The 23702-nt window shown below is 38.5% G+C and overlaps 1 protein-coding gene across 2 annotated transcripts in view; it reads right to left on the bottom strand.

Annotated features, from left to right (window-relative positions):
- Positions 1-3864: 3864 nt before the first annotated feature.
- Positions 3865-23702, bottom strand: part of XPO4 (exportin 4) — a 138560-nt gene continuing 118722 nt past the window's right edge. The window contains exons 17-23 of one of the 2 annotated variants that reach the window (XM_084650228.1): positions 22686-22979; positions 21231-21411; positions 19479-19597; positions 18044-18174; positions 17133-17250; positions 15544-15636; positions 3865-7093 (exon numbers count right to left, since the gene is read on the bottom strand). In XM_084650228.1, coding sequence (XP_084506354.1) covers positions 6896-7093; positions 15544-15636; positions 17133-17250; positions 18044-18174; positions 19479-19597; positions 21231-21411; positions 22686-22979 — 1134 coding nt within the window. In that variant the 3' untranslated portion in view covers positions 3865-6895. Of the gene's footprint in view, positions 7094-9318; positions 10497-15543; positions 15637-17132; positions 17251-18043; positions 18175-19478; positions 19598-21230; positions 21412-22685; positions 22980-23702 lie in introns of those variants that run through there. The other variant, XM_084650229.1, reaches the window with a different exon arrangement.

Consider the following 23702-nt stretch of genomic DNA (forward strand, 5'->3'; position numbering starts at 1 on the left):
GATTAATTTAAATTCCTATGTTTCCTTATCCCACCAAGATGAAATTGGATAACAAATTCAGTGACTTATTTATTTTTAAAGATTAACTTCATATTTTTTCACATCACGATTGCAGATTTTTGCTTGTTCCCACTAGCTAATTTCAGCTTTGTCTTGCTGATCTGCAAAACATAGCTGATTAAATCATTTCACTGGGAAGACTGTTTCCCACATTTTTGTTTACAACAAATGGCAACTGGGGGGGGGGAGGGAGGGAAGCTATTGAATTTAAGAAATCTACAATGCACAGTCAAGACAAGTAGTACATAAAGGCAAAATGAAATTTTTGTGCATACACTTACACAAATAAGTGTGAATAAAGGCTTTGTACCCAAATCATTCAAGTTTATTCCAGACCCCATTTGTTAATGTAAAGCAGATTAACTCAATATCTACATGAAAGGCTCTTTGATACTCTGCTGCTTTAAAATTGTCAGTTGCTCTCTGAGATTTGCGCAAAACATTTCTCTGCTTTACCCATGCTTTCCCTGGTCTAAAACAAGCCAATATAAATCTATTGTCATAATTGTACTTCATAGAATCATAGAATATCAGGGTTGGAAGGGACCTCAGGAGGTCATCTAGTCCAACCCCCTTCTCAAAGCAGGACCAATCCCCAACTAAATCATCCCAGCCAGGGCTTCTGAAGCCAGTAAGTTTAAAGTGATACATAGTCAAGATATATAGCAAGCTGTAGTGTAATCTTACTTTCAGGGTTTGTGATGCGGTTCTTTGGAACATTTAAATGAGCAGAGGAGAAAGGGGAAAGATTCAGAGTAGCTATTGATTAACCCAAATACAATTAGCTCACAGCACATGAGAAACTGGTGCTGCTAACTGAACATTTCTGAAAGACATCTGTACCATATATGTAGGTGTAACTTTATGTGCCACAGCAGAAGGATAAAGTTTGGAAAACATTTCAGTGCCAAGAAGTGAAATAAACTGTTTAGATGTTCAGGATGAATACAGATTTCTAGATCACGAATTTCTGTTCATATGCAGTATGTAATTGAAAATTCATTACATGCTTTTGGGGGGCAATTGTATTTTACATTTGTCCCTTCCCCCTCTTGATGAAGATACTGAATACTTGTTTTACTGTGTACCATCTATAGAAGTTGCATTTTTGAATATTTAGGGCCAAATTCCTGCTCCTAGTTATGTTGATGTAAATCTAGAGTTATTTCATTAACTTTAGTTGAGTTACCCCAAATTTGCACTGATGTAATCAAGAGCAAAATTTGGTTTGTGATTTCATAATATTCTGTTTCTATTATATGACTGTACAACAAACACCTATTTGAGGGCCTGAATGCAAGTTAAATACTAGAAAAAATATCAAACAAGAATACATACAAACCATACATGGCCAAAACAAAATGTAACAAAATGGAAAATGGAAGAAATAGTGGAAAATGTTACCCTCCCCCATTTATGGATGTTAAATACATAAAGTGTTCATTTTAAAATTGGAAATTAGTTTGTGACAAGGCTTGATTACATAGCCATTTGTTTCTTAAGTTATTATTGCTGCAATATGTGAAGTATTATTATGCAACTTCACACCTTCAACTGTAATGTTCAACTATGTTCAGGTTAAATTATACTTGAAATTAACTGGCACTTCAATCCCTGTTTTTAAACTTGAAAGTCTTCTTAAAAATTACAATAATTACACACCGAGACTGACTGACACACATTTGTCACCTTAAAACTGCAAGTTCACTGCATGGAGGTTCCTTATTTTGTACAAAAGGAACTAAAAAAGGTATTTTATATTTTCCCAGTTGTAAAATCCAGAATAATCCAATGGCAGATTACAGTGTCATGAGAACTGGGCTCAGGAAGGATTTTATCCACCATCAGGCACAGTGGATGGGAATACAGTGCAGGTAACATCTTTCATTTGAAGAGGTGAGGGTCATATACCAATATATTCTAAACTTTTCAAAAGAGTGCAGTGTGACAAGTTATAAAAACTGAAAAAAGGGGGTGGAAAAGTAGAATCTTGGTCCGTTGAGCAGAATGGATGGCTCATGCCTTGATTCCTAGGGCACTACCACAAAAAACTCTAGTGAGAACGATTCTGACAATTAACTGATAAGTTATGACCCTGTTTATCCGGGCCAGAGAAATCATGTTAACACCTACTAATAAACCACACTGTGCTTGTTAGAAAACGCTGTATTTTTCCCCAAACCACAGACAGACAGGATCTAAACATGCTAGAAGCTGATTCATTAAACCACATGGTACACTGACCACTGTTTCTCTCACCAGCACAGACAGGGACCTTGTAAAATTGAGCTAGTGATTTTAGTTCCTAATCGAGTTAGTTGTTCATGTCATACCGCCCATCCTCCCCCCAAAAAGCAAATACTACTGTAATTGGCACCCTTGCTGGCAATCTCAGTAGAGGCACCAAAGACTGAGTCAGCACAGAAACTACCATCATCTCACTCTTTAGAACAGAGCTGAGAGGCACACTGGTAGGGAAGCTTCCCTTAATTAAAAAAAAAAAAAAAAGAGAGACCATATTTTACAGTAGCAATCCAAGCAACTAAATTTTACAGCAGGTGTTGTTATTACTATGAAATACTGCAGTACTACTGCTGCCTGTGCTGTATCTGTCTTATGGTTACAAAGCACTTCAATTTTCAGTGTGGTCAATCTTCCACCTTACATAAGCAGTAAAATGAAAAATATTTAGCACTTACATAGCATTTTAGATCTTCAAAACGCTTGATAGATTTCAGCTAATCCTCACAACACCCCATGAGGTATGTAAGTATTCTTAGTTGTACAGATGCGGAAACAGGGAGAATTTAAGTGACGTGTCCAAGGTCACAGAGAGAGTTAGTGACAAAGGTAGTGTTAGAATTTAGGAGTTTGTCTCCCTCTCTTGTGTTCAGTCCATTTGCGCATTCTCATAAAAAAAACCCTTTATTTTAAAAGGTGACTAAGTCATTTCAGTTTCAATTATATAAGAATGTTTTATAATAGAAGTACTACATTTATTTTTATTTTTGAACAGACTTTTAAAAATCTCTGTAATTAGAAATTAAGATGATTTCTGTATAATTAGATTTCTTTAAGAAATGCAATGGACTTTTTGGAGATTTTGGACCAAGCTTGTTCTCTAAAACTATATGGTTTAAACAACATATAGGATGATATCCAGCTAAATGTTTAAAACAAGGTATGTTTTAAAAGTTGTGGCTTAGGTAAGTGCTATACACTATCAGACAGAAGACCCAAATTCAAATCCCAGACACACTTGACTAGCAGGATTTAGATGCACAGAGGAAACAGTTTTTTCCAAATTCTGAGGAAAACAAAGTCCTTCATCACTCAAGGAGAAACAACTTCTTGCCAACTGGTACAGCATTATACAGACTTCCTATGCGATTTACAGAAGATAATTAAGATGTAATGAGGCCTGGAAGTGGAGGTTCAGTGAAGATCACTCCTCCCTAATCCTCATGGACCTCTGTTCCCCGAGTACTTGTATTTCATTACTAAACTAGATACCCCTTGTTTGCAGGACACTAGCCTTTAGTGGGTTGAAGCATAGGGAAGTAGTTAGGTTAGTGCTAAACAGTAGCTGTGTGGGGTTGGGAAACCCTGAAGCTAGAAATTATTGTTTAAACCAAAAAGAAGGGGAGGTGCAGGAAAGAGAAAGTATTTGGATCTCTAACTTCAGAATTAAGACTCTCTGATAGCAATCTATTTTGGTAAAAAGTCATCTTAAGTTTTGACAAAAATATAGTACAATTATGATACATGGTTTATAATTAAATCAATTTGATTTCTCTATGCCAATTTTTTTAAAAAATTGGCAATTTTTAAAAAGCATTATTCACTTTGTACAGTGAGTGGAAACTCAATGCAGTGATGTTAATCATATCAGTGTCTCTAAACAGAGGGTTGGGACCTGATTCAAAGTCCACTGAAGTCATTGGGAGTCTGTCGTATGGACTTCAGATCTTGCTCTTAGTGGCTGAGTTTCAAAGAATCTCACTGAAAGTTGTTTTTAAGAAGAGAACGTGATCAAGTAGTTTAGGTATTGAAACGGCCACCAGAAAGGGCATAAATTAACAAAAACGTATTCCCAGAACTTTAGTGACATCTATGAGGTTGTTTGTTACACAAACATGTAGAGATATCTTTGCATTTTGCTCTACAAGAAACACTAGGTGGGGTGGAAAGATCAATGTTTAACATTCTGACATGAAAGAAAAAAAAAGAACAAAAGCAGGAAAAATATGTTGTCAAGCTTATGAGATATATGTGACAAAGTTAAAAAATTGCAAATTAAAAACACTGGACAGTGTCCCTTTAACATAAAACATATGTTTAAAATGAAAGAGCAAACAAATGTAACATTTTAAGTAATCCTTGACAATTTTTGAACATCAATGTAGCTACGAAAGCAGCTACATGATGTCAGTTGTCTTGAACACAAAATGGGCCAGATTCATCTAAAAGGTAATTGGTAGATGTACTATATTGTTTGAATGTTAAATTAGTAGGCTGATTTATTGCTGACTTAATTATTCTAGGGAATTCCCAAATTTCCATAGTTTATAAAAATTTAGACGTTTATATTGAGCAAATTTTAAGTAAATAAAGTAGTTCTGAAAATACTGGAGCCATTTGTTATGACAATGGTTATTATTCTTAATCAGTAAGAACCAGAAAAAGTAAAAATATGTCATTATCCCTTTGAAGAATCTGTCCCAAAGGTTCAACTCTTGGTATTGCCAGGTAGATTAGCAATTATTACTGTTGCTCATGTTTCTAGGACTTAATGCCCTTCAGCCAAAGCACTATGTTTCGAAGACACTTACTTTTATAAAAAGTAAAAACTCAGACATGAACTCTAAAAGCAGCGCCAATAAATTTGTCATCCATTTGCTGGAACAATTGGAAAACAGATGGAATAAATGCAGAAGGATACAATGGTATTTCCCCATCACTAGTGCAAGAGTAGTTTTGTTGCACACACAAGAAATCTCTTAAGGAAAGTGATAGGGTTTCTAGGAAGAAATTTGAAGACAATTCCCTGTCTTGCAAATATTACTAAAAATATATTCAAATAGACAATATACGATATTAACTGTGAAAGGATGTCTAACAAATTATGGTTACCTTTTAAAATGTATGTTTGCTCCAGCCCAGTTTTCATATTAACAGTGGATTAAAATAAAAGTGAAAAAATTCTGTTGAAAAGATGGCACTTTCTGCCCTTGTATTCCATTCATATGGTTACATGCATGAATTTAACTCAAAAAGTATGTCCTGAATCACTATGACTAGCACAGTGGGTAATATGATTGGTTTTGAGATGAACAGCTGAAGGATGGCACAGAGTTGCAAACATGATGCTATACACAGCACTGTAAAGGTGTATATACTGTACATTTTATATAAATGTAAAAACCACATGGAAAACATTCAACAGCACAATTTAGCAGAGGTATCAAGCGCAAGCCCAAGGGCCAAATTCTTCCCCACCCACCCACACCCCTCACAAAAAGCAATTTTATCTGGCATGCAGAATGTGCATTTGCCTCAGTTTTGTCAGGTTTATGACTACTGGCAAAGTATGCCTTACTTCCGTATTCTTGTGTTACTCTCCCTTGTTGTTCCACTATATCTGTCTATCAGTTGGCAGGATGAAACATATGTACATCCTTAACTGCTCAAGTGCTGACATACAAAACTGAGCAAGAGCAGAGGAGAGCACAACAAATATGGAGGTGGTGGTGGGAAAAAAAACCCCACCACAAATCCTAATTATCTTTCCAACCCTTGAATCAAATGTATATGGCCCTTGGGTAAAATAGAGTTTGAAACCCCTAGTCTAGCATAATTATTTTATCTAATGCCCCAACTTAAAAACAGTTTGTATAAATCAATAATTTACACCCTTTGAATTGTTATTGCTTAAGCAAACAGTTCAGTGTAGAAATACGTTGCAGCTGTGCGCGACTTGGATGTGGATTAAAAAGATACTGAAAGTAAAACTACACATGAACATTGCATTAGACTCACCCCAACATAACACATGTCAACACAAAGGGCTGCAACAGGTACACAGCAGCTTAATGCCAACATCCTGAACCAACTCTGAAGACTCAAATGTTGCCTAATATTTCTTGTCTAAAGTATATCACTTTTTTTTGTTTGTTTTAAATTAAGGCAATGAAATGGCTACAGTTCCTAAAGTTCATTTTAGGGGAACAAAAATATACACCTTCTTCCTTCTGAACTTTAGGCAGCAGAATATAATGTAGAAACCTGTATTACATAAAACATGCAACATCAGGTGATGTAGAAAAGCAAAACTAAACACACGTTAAAAAATACCATTTGGTGTTTTTCCCTTGGATCATAAACTCAGTCTTCAGAGAGAAAAAATAAAGCTTCAATCAGCTACACTGTTTACAGTTTTGTATGTGTCTACATCATACTCTAATATGGTTTTCAGAAAAAAAAAATCTGTAAAAGTTTGTCCAGCCACTTATGTTTTAAGCTAATGGGGGAAAAGGCACTATTTTTCACTGTGCCCATATCTGTTTGCACATATATGGAATTTTCTTTTAAATTTCAATTTGTTGTTCATTCTCTACAACATACAAGTATGACAGATTGTGACTAACACAATAGCAGAAGCTGATTCAAAGTTGACCTCTCCTATTCAACTGTGTTATATCAAACTTCCAGGCTCTCTAAAATCTGAGATGGCTGCAAAGAATCCAGAAACAGGTACAAGGTTTAGTCAGCTTTCAGCATTTCTCAGTGCATTTTGCAGAAAGGGTCTAAATTAGGCATAGAGTTTTGTTGTTGTTTATTTTACACAGAGGAGTCCACCAACATTTGCCATAAATTCTTCTAAACTCTTTAGGAAGGCCATCTTCTGCTTACGGTCCAGTGAAGGAGGAGTGCTGCTTGCAGTAAGCTTGTTAAATGCATCTGCTAACCGCTGGTAAATGACTGGATCTTGCTGACTTGATAGTAATGTTTCAACTAGTTCTGAATATTCAGCCTGTTGAAGAAACAGCAGTGATTACTACACAGGAAATAGAATACAAATATATCCACACACCTTCCTTTGTCAGAAGGAAAAACTCCCACAAACTTAGTTTGTGGTGGAAAGTTATAAGTTGTTTCCAGAGATTTAGATAAGAATACCAAGTTACAGTATTTCATCTGCCAGGCTCAAACAGGCACCAGAGGTGAATGTGTAGGTGATACCTAGTTGGGGACAGGTGGAGGGTAAGACCTTCAGCCAGACCAAGTGGCTGCCTTGATAAAGCTCTAAAAGCCTTCAGCTCCAGTCACAATTTCAGGGTAACTGCACCTGTATTTCCCTCTTTCCCCTCAGTGGTCCACTCCAGGAGTGCCCAGTCAGGTCTCCAGCCATCACCTGTCTCTGGGCAAGGACCGTTATCCCACTCCCTTCTGATGGGGTTTTATGGCTGCACAGCTCCCTGCTTTTACAGTGTGCTATCCCCATCAAGCCAGTCTACCTAAAGACTAGCATCTGTGCTTTGCTTTCTCTTAAAGGGATATGAATAATGTATGGCCAGCAACTACAAGTTATCACACAGCTCTTTCTAAGCAAGCACATTATTCTTAAAGTAACCGTGTTACAGAGAAAACATTTTAAAAAAACAACAAAGGTTCCTACATGCATGCTAAAAGCTTACCAGAAGTCACCCACCAGTCTTATGGGGCCCTAATAGGGCAAAGTCTCTCCAACCCTTCTACTCAAAGGGTTGGGGGCTCCCTTTGAACAGAAGGCCGCACAGGTGCTCAGAGCTGCCTCTCCCCCAGCTCTGGACCTGCCGCAGTGAAGAGAGGCGCCTCTCCCCCCGCCAGCCCAGGTGTTGCTGCGGGGAGAGAGAGCTGGGGGTGTCCTCTCTTCGCGCTGTAGCTCCCATGCAGTCTGCACCTCAAACCCCTCATCCCTGGCCCCACCCCAGAGCCCACACCCCCAGCCGGAGCCCTCACCCTCAGTCCTGAGACCTCTCCCGCACCCTGAACCCCTCATCCTCGGTCCCACCTCAGAGCCTGCACCCTCAGCCAGAGTCCTCACCCCCCTGCACTCCAACCCTCTGCCCCAGCCCTGAGCCCCAACCCTGCTACATGAATTTTGTTAGGTGCACCAATATGGAGGTGATGCGTCACACATCACCTCCATATTGGTGCACATAACAAAATTCATTCCGCACATGTATGGGAAAAATTAAAGGGAACACTGGACACCACCACCATTAACATTGCAGCTGAGGTGAGTGCAGGGCCATTGCTCTTCCTGCTTGTAATGAGTCCCCTCACACCAGACTGCTTCCTGATTCCCATTTCTGTCAGACTCATTCCCACACATTGCTTCTGTCTCAAAGTCTTTCACTGCCTCCCCACCACTTTTCTTTCACCCAATCTCAACCTCCATACAGTATCTTTGGCATCCTCCAACCTTTTCTCTTCCCTCCTAGTCTCCTGCTCACTCATCTCCTCTACATACATATTTCTCTACCCACATCTGTAAAGAGAAACCTTAATTTTTGAATAAAGTAACAAAAAATGGCAACATGAAATGTGCAGTAACCTTTAAGGAAATGAGTGACCTTATATTTGGAGCCCGCTCTCTCTCCCTATTCCTTCTTTTTTTTTAAATCTTCATTTGTCACATCATGCCTAAGTAGACAACGAGCATCCTGCACGCTCTCTGCAAAGTGCCTACCACACCTTTGTAAGCTGCATGAAATAACTGTCATTTTCACCAGCACAGATCAAAACATGAAGGCGGGCAAAGATATAAATAACATTTCTCACCAATGGTAAAGTAACAGCAACGAAACAGAGTTCGATAGAAAGCAGTCTTGCTGTGCTACAAAAATGTCAGCTAGCTTTGTCCAAACAACTCCCCACTATATGTATACAATTTTGTATGAGAGGTGCAAACTGCTTGGCTAAAACTCCATACAGTGTTTTGCAGAGAACAGATTTAAACATTTTATTAAAGCTAATATTAAAAGATTGTATAATATACAGGTTAAGAAAAGAGTGTCTGTACATCTGGGTATAGTGTTTAGATTATCCATAAATACAAAGTTTGTTTTAAAAGTCATAAGATACATATAATACATAATCAGTAATAACCCAAATTTAGGTGAATAAAAGTTAACAATACAGTTTTGATATTAGCATCCAAAAATTCAGGTACATTACTCATGAAAAGTTATACAGAGAGAGTTGGTTGTGAAAAGCAAATATATCAACAAGTGAAGATTGTCCCTCAGTAATTGAGAATTTAGGGTAGGTTGTTTGCTAGAAAATACAAGCCATCAGGGAAGTATCTGAGTTACCTTCCTGTCTGAGCTTCTCATCAGCACTGCAGCTCATCTCCCCTGGCGTTGCCGATATCCAGTGATGTGTTCTAGGTAGATGTCTCTCAACCACCTGATGGCATCTGACACTATGAGTTGCCACATCAGCCAAATGTAGCGTTGACTGATTCCACATTCTCTCAACACTCGCTAGTTACTGGGGTCCCATGCACCCAGGGCTCAGACGATCAGCGCGTGAGTTTGAATCTCGTAGCCCCTAGCTCTCAAGGTGTTGGCCAGAGGGGTGTATTCTCTGAGAGCTGGGGGCTACAAGGTTCAAACTCACACACTGATTATCAGAGCCCTGGGAGCATGAGACCCCTACTACAACTCACATCATTCTTTTTCCTTCACAGGCCATTTCCTCAATTATCCAGTTAATCCATACTTCCCAAGTAAGAAACAGTTGAAAATCCTTGAAGAGTTACCACGAGAGACTAGCACTTCAGATCTTCAAAAAAAGATTGTTAAACGCTGTTTTTGCCTCAAAAAGCAAATCACCAAACCAACCAACCAAAACAAAACAAACAAAAAACTAATGATGGTCTGGGCCCAAAAAGACACTTGTGGGGAAAAAATGCCATCCTTTCAGTGGAGGGGCATAAAGAAAAACTATGAAATACTGAAGACAGCCCAAATGACTGCTAGGAAGTGAAAATTACACTTCCAACTATTTCTAGGCTCATAGGGAAGGTTAAATGGGGTGGGGGGAAGGAACGAAATTTATCTGGGAGAAGATTTTGGTCTTTTTAATTTTCTTTTGTTTGGTGCCCAGAGGCTCATCAAATCCACCAATTTTCTTCAGCCCCATTTTCCTTCAGGACTGGATTGTGGGAAGAGAGGAGGATCAGAATTGCATGTTGTCGTTGCCAAATTTTCTTCATTTTTCTCTGAGTATGGAAAGTCTGTGTGTAACATACGACTCTGGACATCTCATTTAAAATTTTGCCTTGCATTTCTGAACTTCTACATTATTTCCACATGAGTAAACTGCATTTCTGTTCAGGGCAATCAACTCAAAGGATGGCCTGTTGGGTCATGTCCAGTCGTGGCTATCTACAAATAAATAATGGGTATCACTAGGGAGAATAAAAATCCTGCCTGAAAGTATTATGGAAAGAGAATTAAGACTAATAACTACATGTGCAGGACAAGACTAGTCAGTCACAGAAAAAAGGCTTATTCAGCATACCACTTAGAGTGGAGATTGTAAAGACACCTGAATCATTCAGAAAACAGCTTTTTTTTTTGGAAGGGATGATGTCATATCCTAATGTTAATACGAAACTGGACTTGAACAGAGGAGTGGTGGCTCACAAAGAAAATAATAGTTTTTCTTATAAAAGCAGTGAATTGCTGTAACAGACACAAAACACCTTGAGGAGACTGGACACTCAGGCCACATGCAGACTAGGAGCAGTTTACCAATACAGGAACATGGTAAACTTTACCAGCAAACGCTCCTATGCACACAGCTATACCTGCAAAACTGTGCTTTTTACCAGAATAACCACCCATGGGGACTTCTGCTGGTCAGGGTCCAGGATAACACCTCCTCACACCCCTGACTGACAGCGATGCCAGCAGAAGTATGGAGTATAGATATAGCCTGTACTGAGATATATCTATAATCTGTATCTGTCTGATAGTTGTACCAGTACAATCCCTATACTGGTATAGCCTATTCCCCTTCCCAAATGGGAATAAACTATATTAGAATAAGCACTTTTCTACTGACTTTACTGTGTCAACATTTCGGGGGGTTCCCATTATTAGTATAGTTAAAGTGGTATAATATGTGTATGTAAACAAGGACTAAATGAACAACCTGGTACTGTGACAAATTTTTTTCCTGGGACACATCCACATATGGGTAAATACCAAACTTTCTACCATGTAAGGTTTTTAGTGTTTATTTTTGTATTATAAAGTTATTGCTCCCCTCAGCGATATTTTTAACAGTTAGTCTGAGGCATGTTAGCTGCCTGTTTTTATTCTCTCTCTATTCCCCAATACTTGGCTTTAAGCAGGGCTCAGATTGAGCTAATATGGCATACCAGCGTTGGTGTTCTAGGCGCTAACACACCTGAGTGGATTATATGCCTGCACCCATACATCAAAGAACAACAGATACAGAACAGGTAAGTAACTGTTTTCTCTCTATCACGTATGCAAGTCATCAAAATGAGCCACTGCTCACGGTAGATTATGCTGATGTTTAAAACATGATTGTGTGTGCTCTCTGAGCACCATTGGGCTCCTTAGGTGGGGCTTGAACATATCCCTGAGATCTGCTGGACTCCTTGGGTTTAGCTCCTTCTTGATTGGGAGAGAAATAAGTTGGTGATAACATATTAACCCTAGATATTAAAAAACCTGAAGCACCCAAAATCATGATTATAAATTTTGGGGTTCATTTTGTTTGCCTTGGGTCTCTGAGCTTTTAGGGTGCACTTGGGTCACACTGTCAAATGTTTTTCTTCACAATCATGGAAGTTAGAAATGTACCGCTCTGTTTTTAACGAAGGCTGAAATTTCTCATGTAACAACTTGTCTCCAGGAGCTGAGCTTTAAGGAAAATATCAAATATTGACAAATGTGTGCAACTCTAACCAAGAGCTGGAAAGAACACCCATCAGGACGCCTGGAAAGAACACCCATCCCATGCACTTCCTTATGGCCCCTCCCTGAGCTATATAAGGGTGGTGGCACCCTGATTACCATCAGTTCCTTCGCATCCCAGGGAGCTAAACTAAGTCTCCAGTGACGAGGGGCGGGTTGCAAAATACATGTCAGCACCCACATCTTGAAGAACAGTTACAGAACAAGTAAGTAACCATTGTATCTTTTTAGTCCACCTGCAGATGTGTATTCCATTCAGGTGACTCATCAGCTGTTCCCTCTGGAGGTGGGCTTAGAGTCTACTTAATTACTGTAATGAGATTTTAGCAAAATTTGCATCAGATCTGGATGCACTAGTGATCATAGCAACGCGTGATGTGTGCACTGAGGACCATGTGAGGGCCCTACAAATGTCAGATATAGGAACATCCCTCAGGAAGGTGACTGATGTAGCTTGAGCCCTTGTTGAATGAGCTGAGAGTCTTTGAGAAGGGGGAGTATTGGCTATCCCATACACTGTCATCACACAGGAAGTGATCCATCTGGAGACTGGATTATACTGCTTGATCTTTCATACAATCCACAGAGGACACAAAGACGAGGAGATCATTTAAAGGCTTTGGTCCTGTCCAGATGAAAAGCGAATGCCCTCCTAACATCCATAGTACATACACGTTCCTTATCCTTATTAGAATGTGGCTTAGGAAAAAAATGGAGATAGGATATTAAATCCTCTAGGACTGGAGAAGAGTAAGTTTGCCCACTCCTCATGATCAATGGTGCCAAGAATCAGTGGAGCCGATGGCATCTCTTGAGGCAGAGATTGATTGGCAAGGACTCCCCCACAAGAAGAGGTTCAGGAGTACAGGCATCTTCCTATATGTGCATAGGTGCTTTGGAGCTTGGTCTGCCTCATGTCCAGGGGATATATCCTTAGACCAAGGTGGAGAGCCTGACCTGTTGGAGCGAAACCATCCCACAGGTTCCAGGGAGGCCCCTGTGGGAAGGGATACAGCATGGGAGGCCAATATATGTTGGACCAGGGTGGTCTGTCCTTGTTACAAGAGCGGCTGCACTCTTGGTATCATTGTCTACTCCTCAACACTTGGATGACTTGTGCAACCTCTTTAATTGAGAGACAGAGAGAGAGGGGGAGAGAGAGAGAGGGAGAGAAGAGCTGGAGGACGCCAACTCAAAACCTGATGAGTCTTTTAAGTAGTCTATGAGCATCGGTGGAGCCCACCCCAGCTAGATACCTATATTTGTCTATTGACCAGCGAAGCGGCACTACAGTGAGTACTGGAGGTGGAAAAACTCAGACATTAATGTAAGGGCATTCCAGGGAGGTAGAGGCCATACAAATGGGTCTGGTACTGAGGAGCATACTGCCTGATGGAACCCGTCCACACTCTGAAAAGCAACTGGGTACCGAGGTCACAGGTATCCAAGGTCGTAGGTACTGAGCACACTGAGGACAAAGGGTGCATCAGTACCAGCTCCACAGGCACGAAGACCATGGACAATGCCTGTTTCTTCATCAGTAATGTGGCAGTCAGCATTTGCAAACTGTGTCCTAAAGCTGAAGGAGTGGATGGACCTGGAATTGCTGCGGGTACTGATGTACAGCTGACCTCCTGTGTTATCAAGTATACCAGCACAGAGAAATAAATCTGATGCTGCCATAAAGGCTTGTGAGGTGATAGGTACCAAAAGAAACAGTGCCAGACAGCGTACTGTGACATCCGTAGGTAGCAGACTTGACAGCTGTCTCTCGAGTCAACGGTACAGTACCAGGCTCCTCTCACCTCATTACCGGGGAGACATAGGCTGATGGGTCTTGATGTCACTAACAGCTTTTCAGGACGAAGAGGACGATAAATCTCTCCAATTTCTAATGGTGCTGATTAGATTTATGGGTCATCTGGGGAAGGTGAACAAGCCCTTTCTCTTCTTGGGGTAGAATCAGAGTCCAGGGGTCCATTGGAATTACCATACAAGTAGATGGTACCAGAGGATGACTGGCCGAATGATCCAACGAATACTCTGGTGCCAGTACAGGCTTTGTAGCCTGTTCCATCAGGTGCTGTTTCAAGTGAAGGTCTCTGGAAATCAGTATTAACTTTTTCAATGAACATTAGATAATGTGTTCCTTACCTTAATGTGTTCCTCACTGAGAAACAGTAAGCAGCATGTGTGCAGGTCACTATAAGGAACAGAGGCCCCACATGATGCCTGGTGCTTAAAACTCGGAGAATGTTGCATAACCTACTGCAACTAACTAAACTAATGTTACACTACACTACATGACTGGTACTAACTGCTACTAACTATTTACACTACAAACTCTCAGCAAGTAGCTGTGATGCAGGAAATAAATTGTGAGGAGAGAACTGCAGAGGGAGCTCAGACTTAAGCCGCTGATGGTAAGAAAGAATGGGGTAGGGACTGGTGCACCGCCACCCTTATGTAGCCTCAGGAGGGGCCACAAGGATGTGCAGGATATGGGTACTGCTGCAGGGGGAAAAAGTCTCCCGCTTTCAGCATGCTATGTGTAAACACATTTGCGTGGACTATGTCTGCAACACTCGAAGAACCATTACTTTTTTTCCCCACTCTCTCAATTTGATCCCTAGCTGTAAAATTCCTAAACTGATTTAGCAACTGTTTGAGGAGACAAGCACTGCTGGACACTCATGAGAGAAAAACCTGGACTTCTGACCTTAAGGAAGGTGGGAGCAGAAGAAAGGAGTAACAGGCTAAACAGACAACGTGAGAACTGCAAAACTTTTTTCCATAGAAAGGTGTTTCAAGAAAACTGGATTTATGTCAAAGTGACCACACAGGGAGCCATAAAACCTAAGTAATACAAGTCTTTGTATAGTGATTTTAAAAAGTTAATATGGGACAAATTTGTAGTGTGGAAGATAAGAAGTTTTCCACAGAACCACTCTAGGCACATGTGCTATTGTATTCCTAGAACCATTAAGTTAATACATATCTAGAAATAAAATTAATCAGACCCTTATTTAATTTTAACAACCATTCCAACTATGGAAGCCAGGATGGAAGTCCCTCTGGAGTTAAATGTGCTTCACAGCTCAACAATGTGTATTGGCAAAAATCTGATCAGTAAATTTGATTTCATTTTGGTTCTACAAAGATGCTGGATGTCTTGGTGAATATTTCATGGAATAATATGGATCTGCCAAAATGCTAAAGAAAAAACAATAGGAAACAAGTAAAGATTGACTACAATGAAGCCATGTACTGAGGGAAAAGGATATTAACTGAAAATCCCACCTCTTCTGATATTATTTAATTTTTTTCTTATGTCTTACTTGCACAGGAAAAATAATTAATTGCTGCCAAATACTGTTCTGTAACTATTGCATTTCCACTAGGTATACCAGTAACCTTAGTATTATTCTGCATGCAAAATCGTTTTTGAACATTGCTTAAAAATGGGAAAATAATACCATACCTGATGCAAACACACTAATGTGTAGAATGCTTCACCCGCTGCAGTTGTCATCTCTGTATTGTGCTTTTGTAGTACCAGCATATCAAAGACCATCTGAAGTGATCAAACAAATTATTTAATTATCTAAAATGCAGACTGTTAAGCTGCCAATACGTAACAAAGTAGAAGGGGAAATCTTGTTTAGGAAGCTAAAAGGATCAGACCTATTGAAGACCTCCTCCTGAGATAAGTCTAAGTCCTTTATGGATCTGGGGAGAATATAAGTTATTGAATAAGGATTTCTGGAAATATTTATAGTTTATGCTTCTAGAGCTAGAAGACAACAGAGGACTATTACTATGTTATGTAAATGTGACTTCTTTGCAGTGAAAAGGGCATATTTACTAAGTTTGTCTTTGGAAATGTTTTTTTTACATTAACTTACAATGGGGATTTTCTGAGGAGAAGATTTGATTAATGAACAAAGAGTATAGATTCTATTGTGAATTAACTGTCTATTAAGAGGTACACTCAAATACCAACAAACACTGTAAAAGGTGCAAACTGTAGGATAACCATGTCCTTGTCTTCACACAAAATTAAACACTCAGCCGGACTGATGTCAATGAGCCTGCTATGACAAAATTAAGATCCCAAGCAAGACTCAGTCTGTGCTGGAAGAGTAATGTAAGAGATTTTTCATTGAACATTTAACCCGGGGTTAACCACTAAGATTTTCCTACCAGCCAGCTCATGGCCAGAGGCAACTGGCTGCTCCCAATTTACACTAAGACCCACCTGAACAAGATGGAGCCCGTAGTCCAGAACAGTAGACACTGAACATGACACCGGATTGAGAACCTATGTAATTTTCTTTAAATAGAAGACCAACGAGAGCAGCATCCTCTTCTTTTCTTGTTTTAGTAATCATCTATTCCATTTCTCCTACCTATTCCTGTTGCCTCTTGTCCACTCCATCCTTCAGCTTACAAGCGATCTTGCCCATTCTGTTTTAGTTCTTTGCATCATCTACTCAGACTTCATAGTGATTCTTACTAAAATCTTTTAAGTTTCATTTTGAAGCCCATGCACATAACACAAAACATGAGCTACTGACTGAAAAGTTCCAGGTCTGCCACTGATTTGGCATGACTTTGGGCAAATTGTTTCTCCTCTCTGTGCCTCTATTTCCCCTTATGCCCTTTGTCGGTCTTGTCTTAATAGACTAAGCTCTTTAGGGCAAGGACCGTCTCTTATATTGTGTTCGTACAGTGCTTAGCCTCATGGGGCCTTGATCTCAGCTGGGGCCTCTAAACACTATTATAATACAGGTTTCAGAGTAACAGCCATGTTAGTCTGTATTCGCAAAAAGAAAAGGAGTACTTGTGGCACCTTAGAGACTAACCAATTTATTTGAGCATGAGCTTTCGTGAGCTACAGCTCACTTCATCGGATGCAACATCCGATGCATCCGATGAAGTGAGCTGTAGCTCACGAAAGCTCACGCTCAAATAAATTGGTTAGTCTCTAAGGTGCCACAAGTACTCCTTTTCTTATTGTAATACAAATAAATAAAATATGGCAGCGAAATTTGCAAATAGACATTTTACCTTAAGAAAGTGCCTTGTTGCTAGAAATAGCGATGAGTCTGTTTCTTGTGCTTTTGCACATTGTTCTGCTAATGGTGTTAAAGCTTCCAGACACAATTGGCAAACCTCAGAACTCATCCTGATAATCCAAGTGTCAAAGAAAAAGCATCAAAGAATAAAAGTCAGATTTTCTTTTTAAGTTGTGGTAAATTTCTAAACAGCATCATTAGAAAATGTTTTAATGAGTATATGTCCCAGGGCTGACTTACTTTATTTTTACTGAAGTGCTTTAACAAAAAGATAGGAATCTATTGTATCTTTGTTGCCCTCTTTTATTGGCTATGCGCTGTAAAATAACTCAGTCATCAGTGACCTAACATTTTCAGAAACAGTCCCTTAATGCCAACGTTTTCATCTGTTTTTGACACGTGCTGTAGGTGAGTGAAAACGGTACTCTCTGTTCTAAACGGAGAGCCCACTGGCAATTTGACAGGAAATACTCTGAAGCCAGCCCAGTAGAACAACAGTAGTATTTTGCATTACTAGCTGAGAAACTAATTCAGGAATAGTTTTGAGATACCACCTGAAGGCTTATAAAGTCAGATTCTCTGTGAGATGAAATAGTAGGGAGGAGGCAACAGAGGTTGCCAGCAAGAACATACACATATTAAACCACTTAAAAGCTACATTAAAGAAATGTTATGGGTCTAATTAAATTCAAATAAGGCTAGAAACTCAGATGACTTTCCAATAATAATAATAAAAAAGAATGCAAGGGCAAAACGGAGAGAGAAAACTAGCTATAACACTACTATTATATCAGCAGAGATAAACAGAAGGAAAAAATGGAAAAAAGTAAAGGAAGTTCAAATTTCTTCACAAAAAAAGGAAAGACATTTTTTACTTGGACACCCATTCATTGTAAAGGATACGATGACATCCCTAACTCCAATGAGTACATTAGGCTCTTGAAAAGGTCTTCTGGAAGCTGAGGAATTTTCTCAGGAAATATCTCACAGATGAAGGTGATTAATTTGTAGTACTGATTACACAGAGATGGAAACTGTCAAAAGAAATATATTGGGAATTTTAGACTCAAACTGTTTTAATACTGTTTTATTACTGCTCCTAAATTTCTGTGCAACAAAGAGACAGGGCACAGACTGATGCACTCTGCTGAAAAGAAAGGTAATTATTAGCAGATACAAACTTCAATGTTATGGTCCTCAGCATATTGCCTTCATTTGATTTTTATGGTCGTATACAAGAGCTATGCATATGACATGAAAGCCTTAAAAAGTGCCTCGCCTCCCCCCAAAAATCAGTGTTATCCTAGTAAAGAAATACAAAAGTAATGATCAACCACAAATGCAAAATATATAATATGTTTTTCAAAATTTGAAGAGTTTTAAAAACTGTCAAATATGGACAAGAGCAAAGTAATAAATCAAACTTTCACAAGGCAAATTACAAAAGAAAAGCCACAGGAGAAGGGACCCAAGACGGGAAAGAAAGCTGACAAGTGAATGAACAGCAATGCAGACACTTTTTAGATCATAATGCATTCCCCAAGAAAGTGCATGAAACTTGGAATGGAATATAGAGCAAGTTGCCTATAGAGCAAGTTTCCTTCTAACCCCCATCAGTTAGTTGTTGATTTATGCCATGCAGCATGAAGATTTATATCCTTTTTTATCCTATCTAATGTTAAAGTAGATATTCTCATTCTCCATATAAATGTTCGCAAAAAGAAAAGGAGTACTTGTGGCACCTTAGAGACTAACCAATTTATTTGAGCATGAGCTTTCGTGAGCTACAGCTCACTTCATCGGATGCATACCGTGGAAACTGCAGCAGACTTTATATACACACAGAGAATATGAAACAATACCTCCTCCCACCCCACTGTCCTGCTGGTAATAGCTTATCTAAAGTGATCATCAGGTTGGGCCATTTCCAGCACAAATCCAGGTTTTCTCACCCTCCACCCCCCCACACAAATTCACTCTCCTGCTGGTGATAGCCCATCCAAAGTGACAACTCATCCTTTTTTGAATTCTATGATAAAATCTCAACTCAATGCAAAATAAGATGACTTGTGGCAAGACTGACTTTTTAAAAAACGACAAACTTTGTCTAGGTCTTCATGTATCTCTCTCTTAGGCTCTCAGGGGCCAGAGAAAAATTCTTTGCATATACAGTAAAATAAACCCTAGAAAATTCATTGTATTTAACCGCCAGGCTACATAAACCGCTCTAACAACTTCAAAGTTTAGAAACCATTTAAAAAGTTATATACCTTTATAAGAAGTTTCCACATTTATTATGTGTGCATGCATATATACATAGATCTTAAAATATACTTACTTTCAGTAGATCCTGTGACATCAATGGCAGAACTAGATTAACCCCATATAAGACTACATCTGCTGCTGACACAGATCTATTTGCAGCTTGTCCTGGCTCATGTCCTCTAAATACTTCATCTATAGAAAACATGTAAACCTTTACTGTTAACATATTAAACGTAAAAGGAGAGATCAGACATACTGAAGTGTCACATTTTTATGCAAGAGGCCAGATTTCTTTTTTAAAAAGGACAGCACACACACTATCTTAAAATAGGAGTTGTGAAAGTTAAGGCTGCAGCTTCATCTTATGCTTAGGCCCATTGTTTCTAGGCATCACAATACAGTACTCCAAAAGATCCTATAAGAACAGGAAATATCAAATACTATGAGTATGCCTTAGCATTTAGGAGTATGTTAAAACACAGAAAACTTTGTTTATTTCAAAGTAAGGCTTCACAATTGCATTTCCTATCAACTGGAACACTAAAAAGCAAGAATATTCATTTAACTGGTGATATTAACATCCATACAAACCTTAACTCATGTCTTACCACCTGATCATAATACCAAAATGTATTCCGACTCCTTAGTTTCATGACAAATTCCCTTTCAGATTCTTCCACATAACCAACCTTAATGCAGACATTCAATTCCTCATAACCCTGACTCAAAAACCCAGCCTGTATTCTGATCTTAGATTAAGATATACTGACTACAGATCTAGGTCTAACAGTAAAATCTTTGTCTATTATTTACAGATTAAAAATAGGGGGCCAGAATTCCATGCATTTGAGACTGTAAATAATTATGTGTGCGCACTTCAGTTGGTTATATCTTGGGAGGCACTAAGAGCTAGTGATGGGCATTAATATAAATACCTGGATAGATAGATATGATTTCCTTTCGTTCTGTCCTTCTGCACAGAACTTTCTAGGACTTGGTAAAGCTTGAACATTGGGTTTACATTTTTTAGCTTATCTAAAAAACTGTTCAATATAGTTATATTACACCTGACGTATCAGGTTTCCAACTGATTCAATTTTAAATAGCAGAGATCACAAAGAAAAAAAAAGACTGGGATATACAAGAGAAAACTTAACTAAACAATAACACAGTAAAAAGAAAAGGAGTATTTGTGGCACCTTAGAGACTAACCAATTTCTTTGAGCATAAGCTTTCGTGAGCTACAGCTCACTTCATCGGATGCATACTGTGGAAAGTGTAGAAGATCTTTTTATACACACAAAGCATGAACACAGTGCCTGTTCTGCAAACTGTTGAGCATCTACACGTCCTCATGAAGTGCCACTGGAGTGATAAAGCTTACAGAATCAAGCCCTTCTATCACACACTGAAATGTATCTGTTTTAAACTATATCCTAATTTTGACTTCATTGACCTTGTTTTTGATAACTACCATTGCTTTATTTCCAGATTAGTGGCTTGTTCTAGTTCAGATTTCAAGTTGTTCAGTATACAATAGCAATGCAACAAGAACAATGGCCTATGAATTATATGCATGCTTCCCTCAGCTTCCAGAGTCGGAATATTAAATATTATCTCAGAATGTGGAAACTAGACTCTCTATTCTCACATTACTTGGATAATTAATTCTTTCTCCACAATATTTTTGCTAATTAAAAAAAAATCAATGTAAGATAATTCCTCAAAAGAAAATTATCTTATTTTGCAGCCCATAATTTTTGCTCAAAACCACCCAGAGTAGTTCACCAATACTTGAAGCTTTTCATCTCCAATTCCTTCATACCTGTATCACTGAAATCTATAAATTCTTTTGACAGAAGATTAGTAAGAAGCTCCATAATAAGAAGAAGATCCTGGTATTGGTCCTCTTCTGCTGTAACATCTATTCGCTGCCGACCTAAATTATTCTTGGAATATACTTGAAGTAGAGTCAGGCAGGCTTCATACAAATTCATGGCTTTGGACTGCAACAAAGACACAAAACAGGAAGTTAAATGTGTTATATACTATATATACTAGCATATTTAATATTGACTTTTTAGAGCTGCTTTTGGTGCTGCTTGGCTGACAATACACCAGTGATTTTGATTTCATTTTTATTATGTTACTATTTAGTGTAATAGCTACACATAAAAGTGTTAAGGAAATAGATATTCCTTAGATAACGTAACTATCTTGCCCATTTACTCATGCACCAGTTACTACAATACTTTAGTAATACAACCATACTTTTGGCAGGTTCCTCCAGACTTAAAAAGAAAATTGTAAATCAGGAGTCTGTATATAAAATGATTTTGGACAGGCTGACATTTCTTGCCAAACTCACAAAAGAGTACAGAATTGCAGATTCAGAATCTCTAGGGTCTTGTTCACACTAGCACATTTTGTAGCTTTAATCCACCATTATGGAATCCAAAGGTGGTAGCTAGGATTTTGTCTGGATTAGGGAAATTTGCATAGGTAGAACTGTACCAGTGCAAAGTCCTAACGTAGGTACACTGCACTGATGCAACTTACCTGGTAACTTACTGGGGTAAATCACACCAGGGAAGCCCTGTTTAGTACCAATGCAGTGTCTCCACATTACGAGTTTGCACCAGAAGTTAAACCAGTGACAAGTTTCCCTAGACAAACCTTCACAGAAAGTTAAACATGGTAAAAACACCCTGAGCTGGTAGAGCTGGACTAATGATGAATGATAGGTATATTTGTTAGTGTATGCATAGTCTAGCTGTACTTTTGGGTTACCTTTTCAGAGACAATATATGAACTCTCACTTATAGACAAGGAAAGATTATTTAGTACATCCAAAATTTTTCTGAATGATATAAGAGGCAGAACTGTGGGATGCTCTCTCTTTTTCCAGTCTCCAGTCAGTATGCTTGGGTTTTACTATAGCAGAAACCTGTAAATGGATTTGCTTGTTTTATCAAATCTGTTTTCCTTTAAAGAGGTCTATTTCCTTTTAACAACATATCAGTTTCAGTGAATTATGCTCTTTAATGGATTATATACAAAATAAGTTAGCAGATGTATTATTTTAAAAGATCAATTAACTTTTTGATGTCTACGTTTTAAATACGTTCACTCCTTTAACAGGCATTCATTTAAGCTCTACAATGTTTCTTCCTATTCAGCATCTAAAATCATTATGGTTTACTTGATTTAGAGAATAAAATCTTATTTTGCATGTGCATGCATGCAGGGACACACACACACTCTTTTTGGTTGCGTTTACCTCTCCGAGATAGCATATTTGTTTATGTGCAACTTCAACAAAAACTTCTATTATGAGGTTAACAGTCTCTGGTGTGTTTTTGTACACCTCCATTAATCCAATGCAATTGGTAAGGAAGTCCATCAGAAAGTTAAAGAGGATTGCTACATTATCTATTTGGGTAGCCTCAGCAATGCCACAAAGTGCTTCTAGTGTGGCAGTGATTTCTTGTTTCACCTCCTCCTCTTGACAGATCTGTTGAAAGTTTTCTTGGTTTATCACATTCAAAAATCGCTGTTGAAGTGGCTGAAGAACCTACAGAATCAAAAATTAAACAGCCATTTCTGATAAATGTATTCTTCCAGTTTAATACATGCAGTACTTACAGTTTTCTATCAATTCATTAAAAATTCAAGTATTTATGGCACACAACTCTTCCCTCTCTCCCCACCTCCAAAGCACTGGGATAATTCACCACTGTTACTCTAGTTTTACACTGGTGCAATTCCATTGATTTCAATGGAATTAAAACTGGCAAAAAACTGGGGTAACACAGTGATTAATCAGACCCATTAAGTGAATTTTAACTTAATCTTGCCACGTACTATCTCCGTTAGGGGTCTGTTTTAGCATTATCTCTTGCCAACTTATTTTCTGCCCACTTATGCTGTTTAAATTCCTCTCTACTGTGCCTTTTTCTGTCCTCTCTGGTATTTGAATCTCCTCCAAATTTTGTATCATCTGAACGCTTCTTTTCTACTCTAGCTAATTAATAAAGCTGTTAAATAAGATCAGTCTTAATAATGATCTTTGTGGTACCACACAACATACTGCTATCTATCATTAATTTTTTTTAAACTATTTATTTAGGACATTAACAAATTTACAAATCCTTGCCAGGTAATTATTATTGTATTGGCTCTGGTATTTACAACAGTGAGCTTTTGTTTAGAGAAACATTGTTTAGTCTTCCAACCTATGTTCAATCTGCATGATACTGTTGATAGCTAAGCTGATCTAATTTTTGAGAGTTTAGTT

The sequence above is a fragment of the Lepidochelys olivacea genome, assembly GCF_965140295.1.
Source record: "Lepidochelys olivacea isolate rLepOli2 genome assembly, chromosome: 1".
NCBI lineage: Eukaryota > Metazoa > Chordata > Testudines > Cheloniidae > Lepidochelys > Lepidochelys olivacea.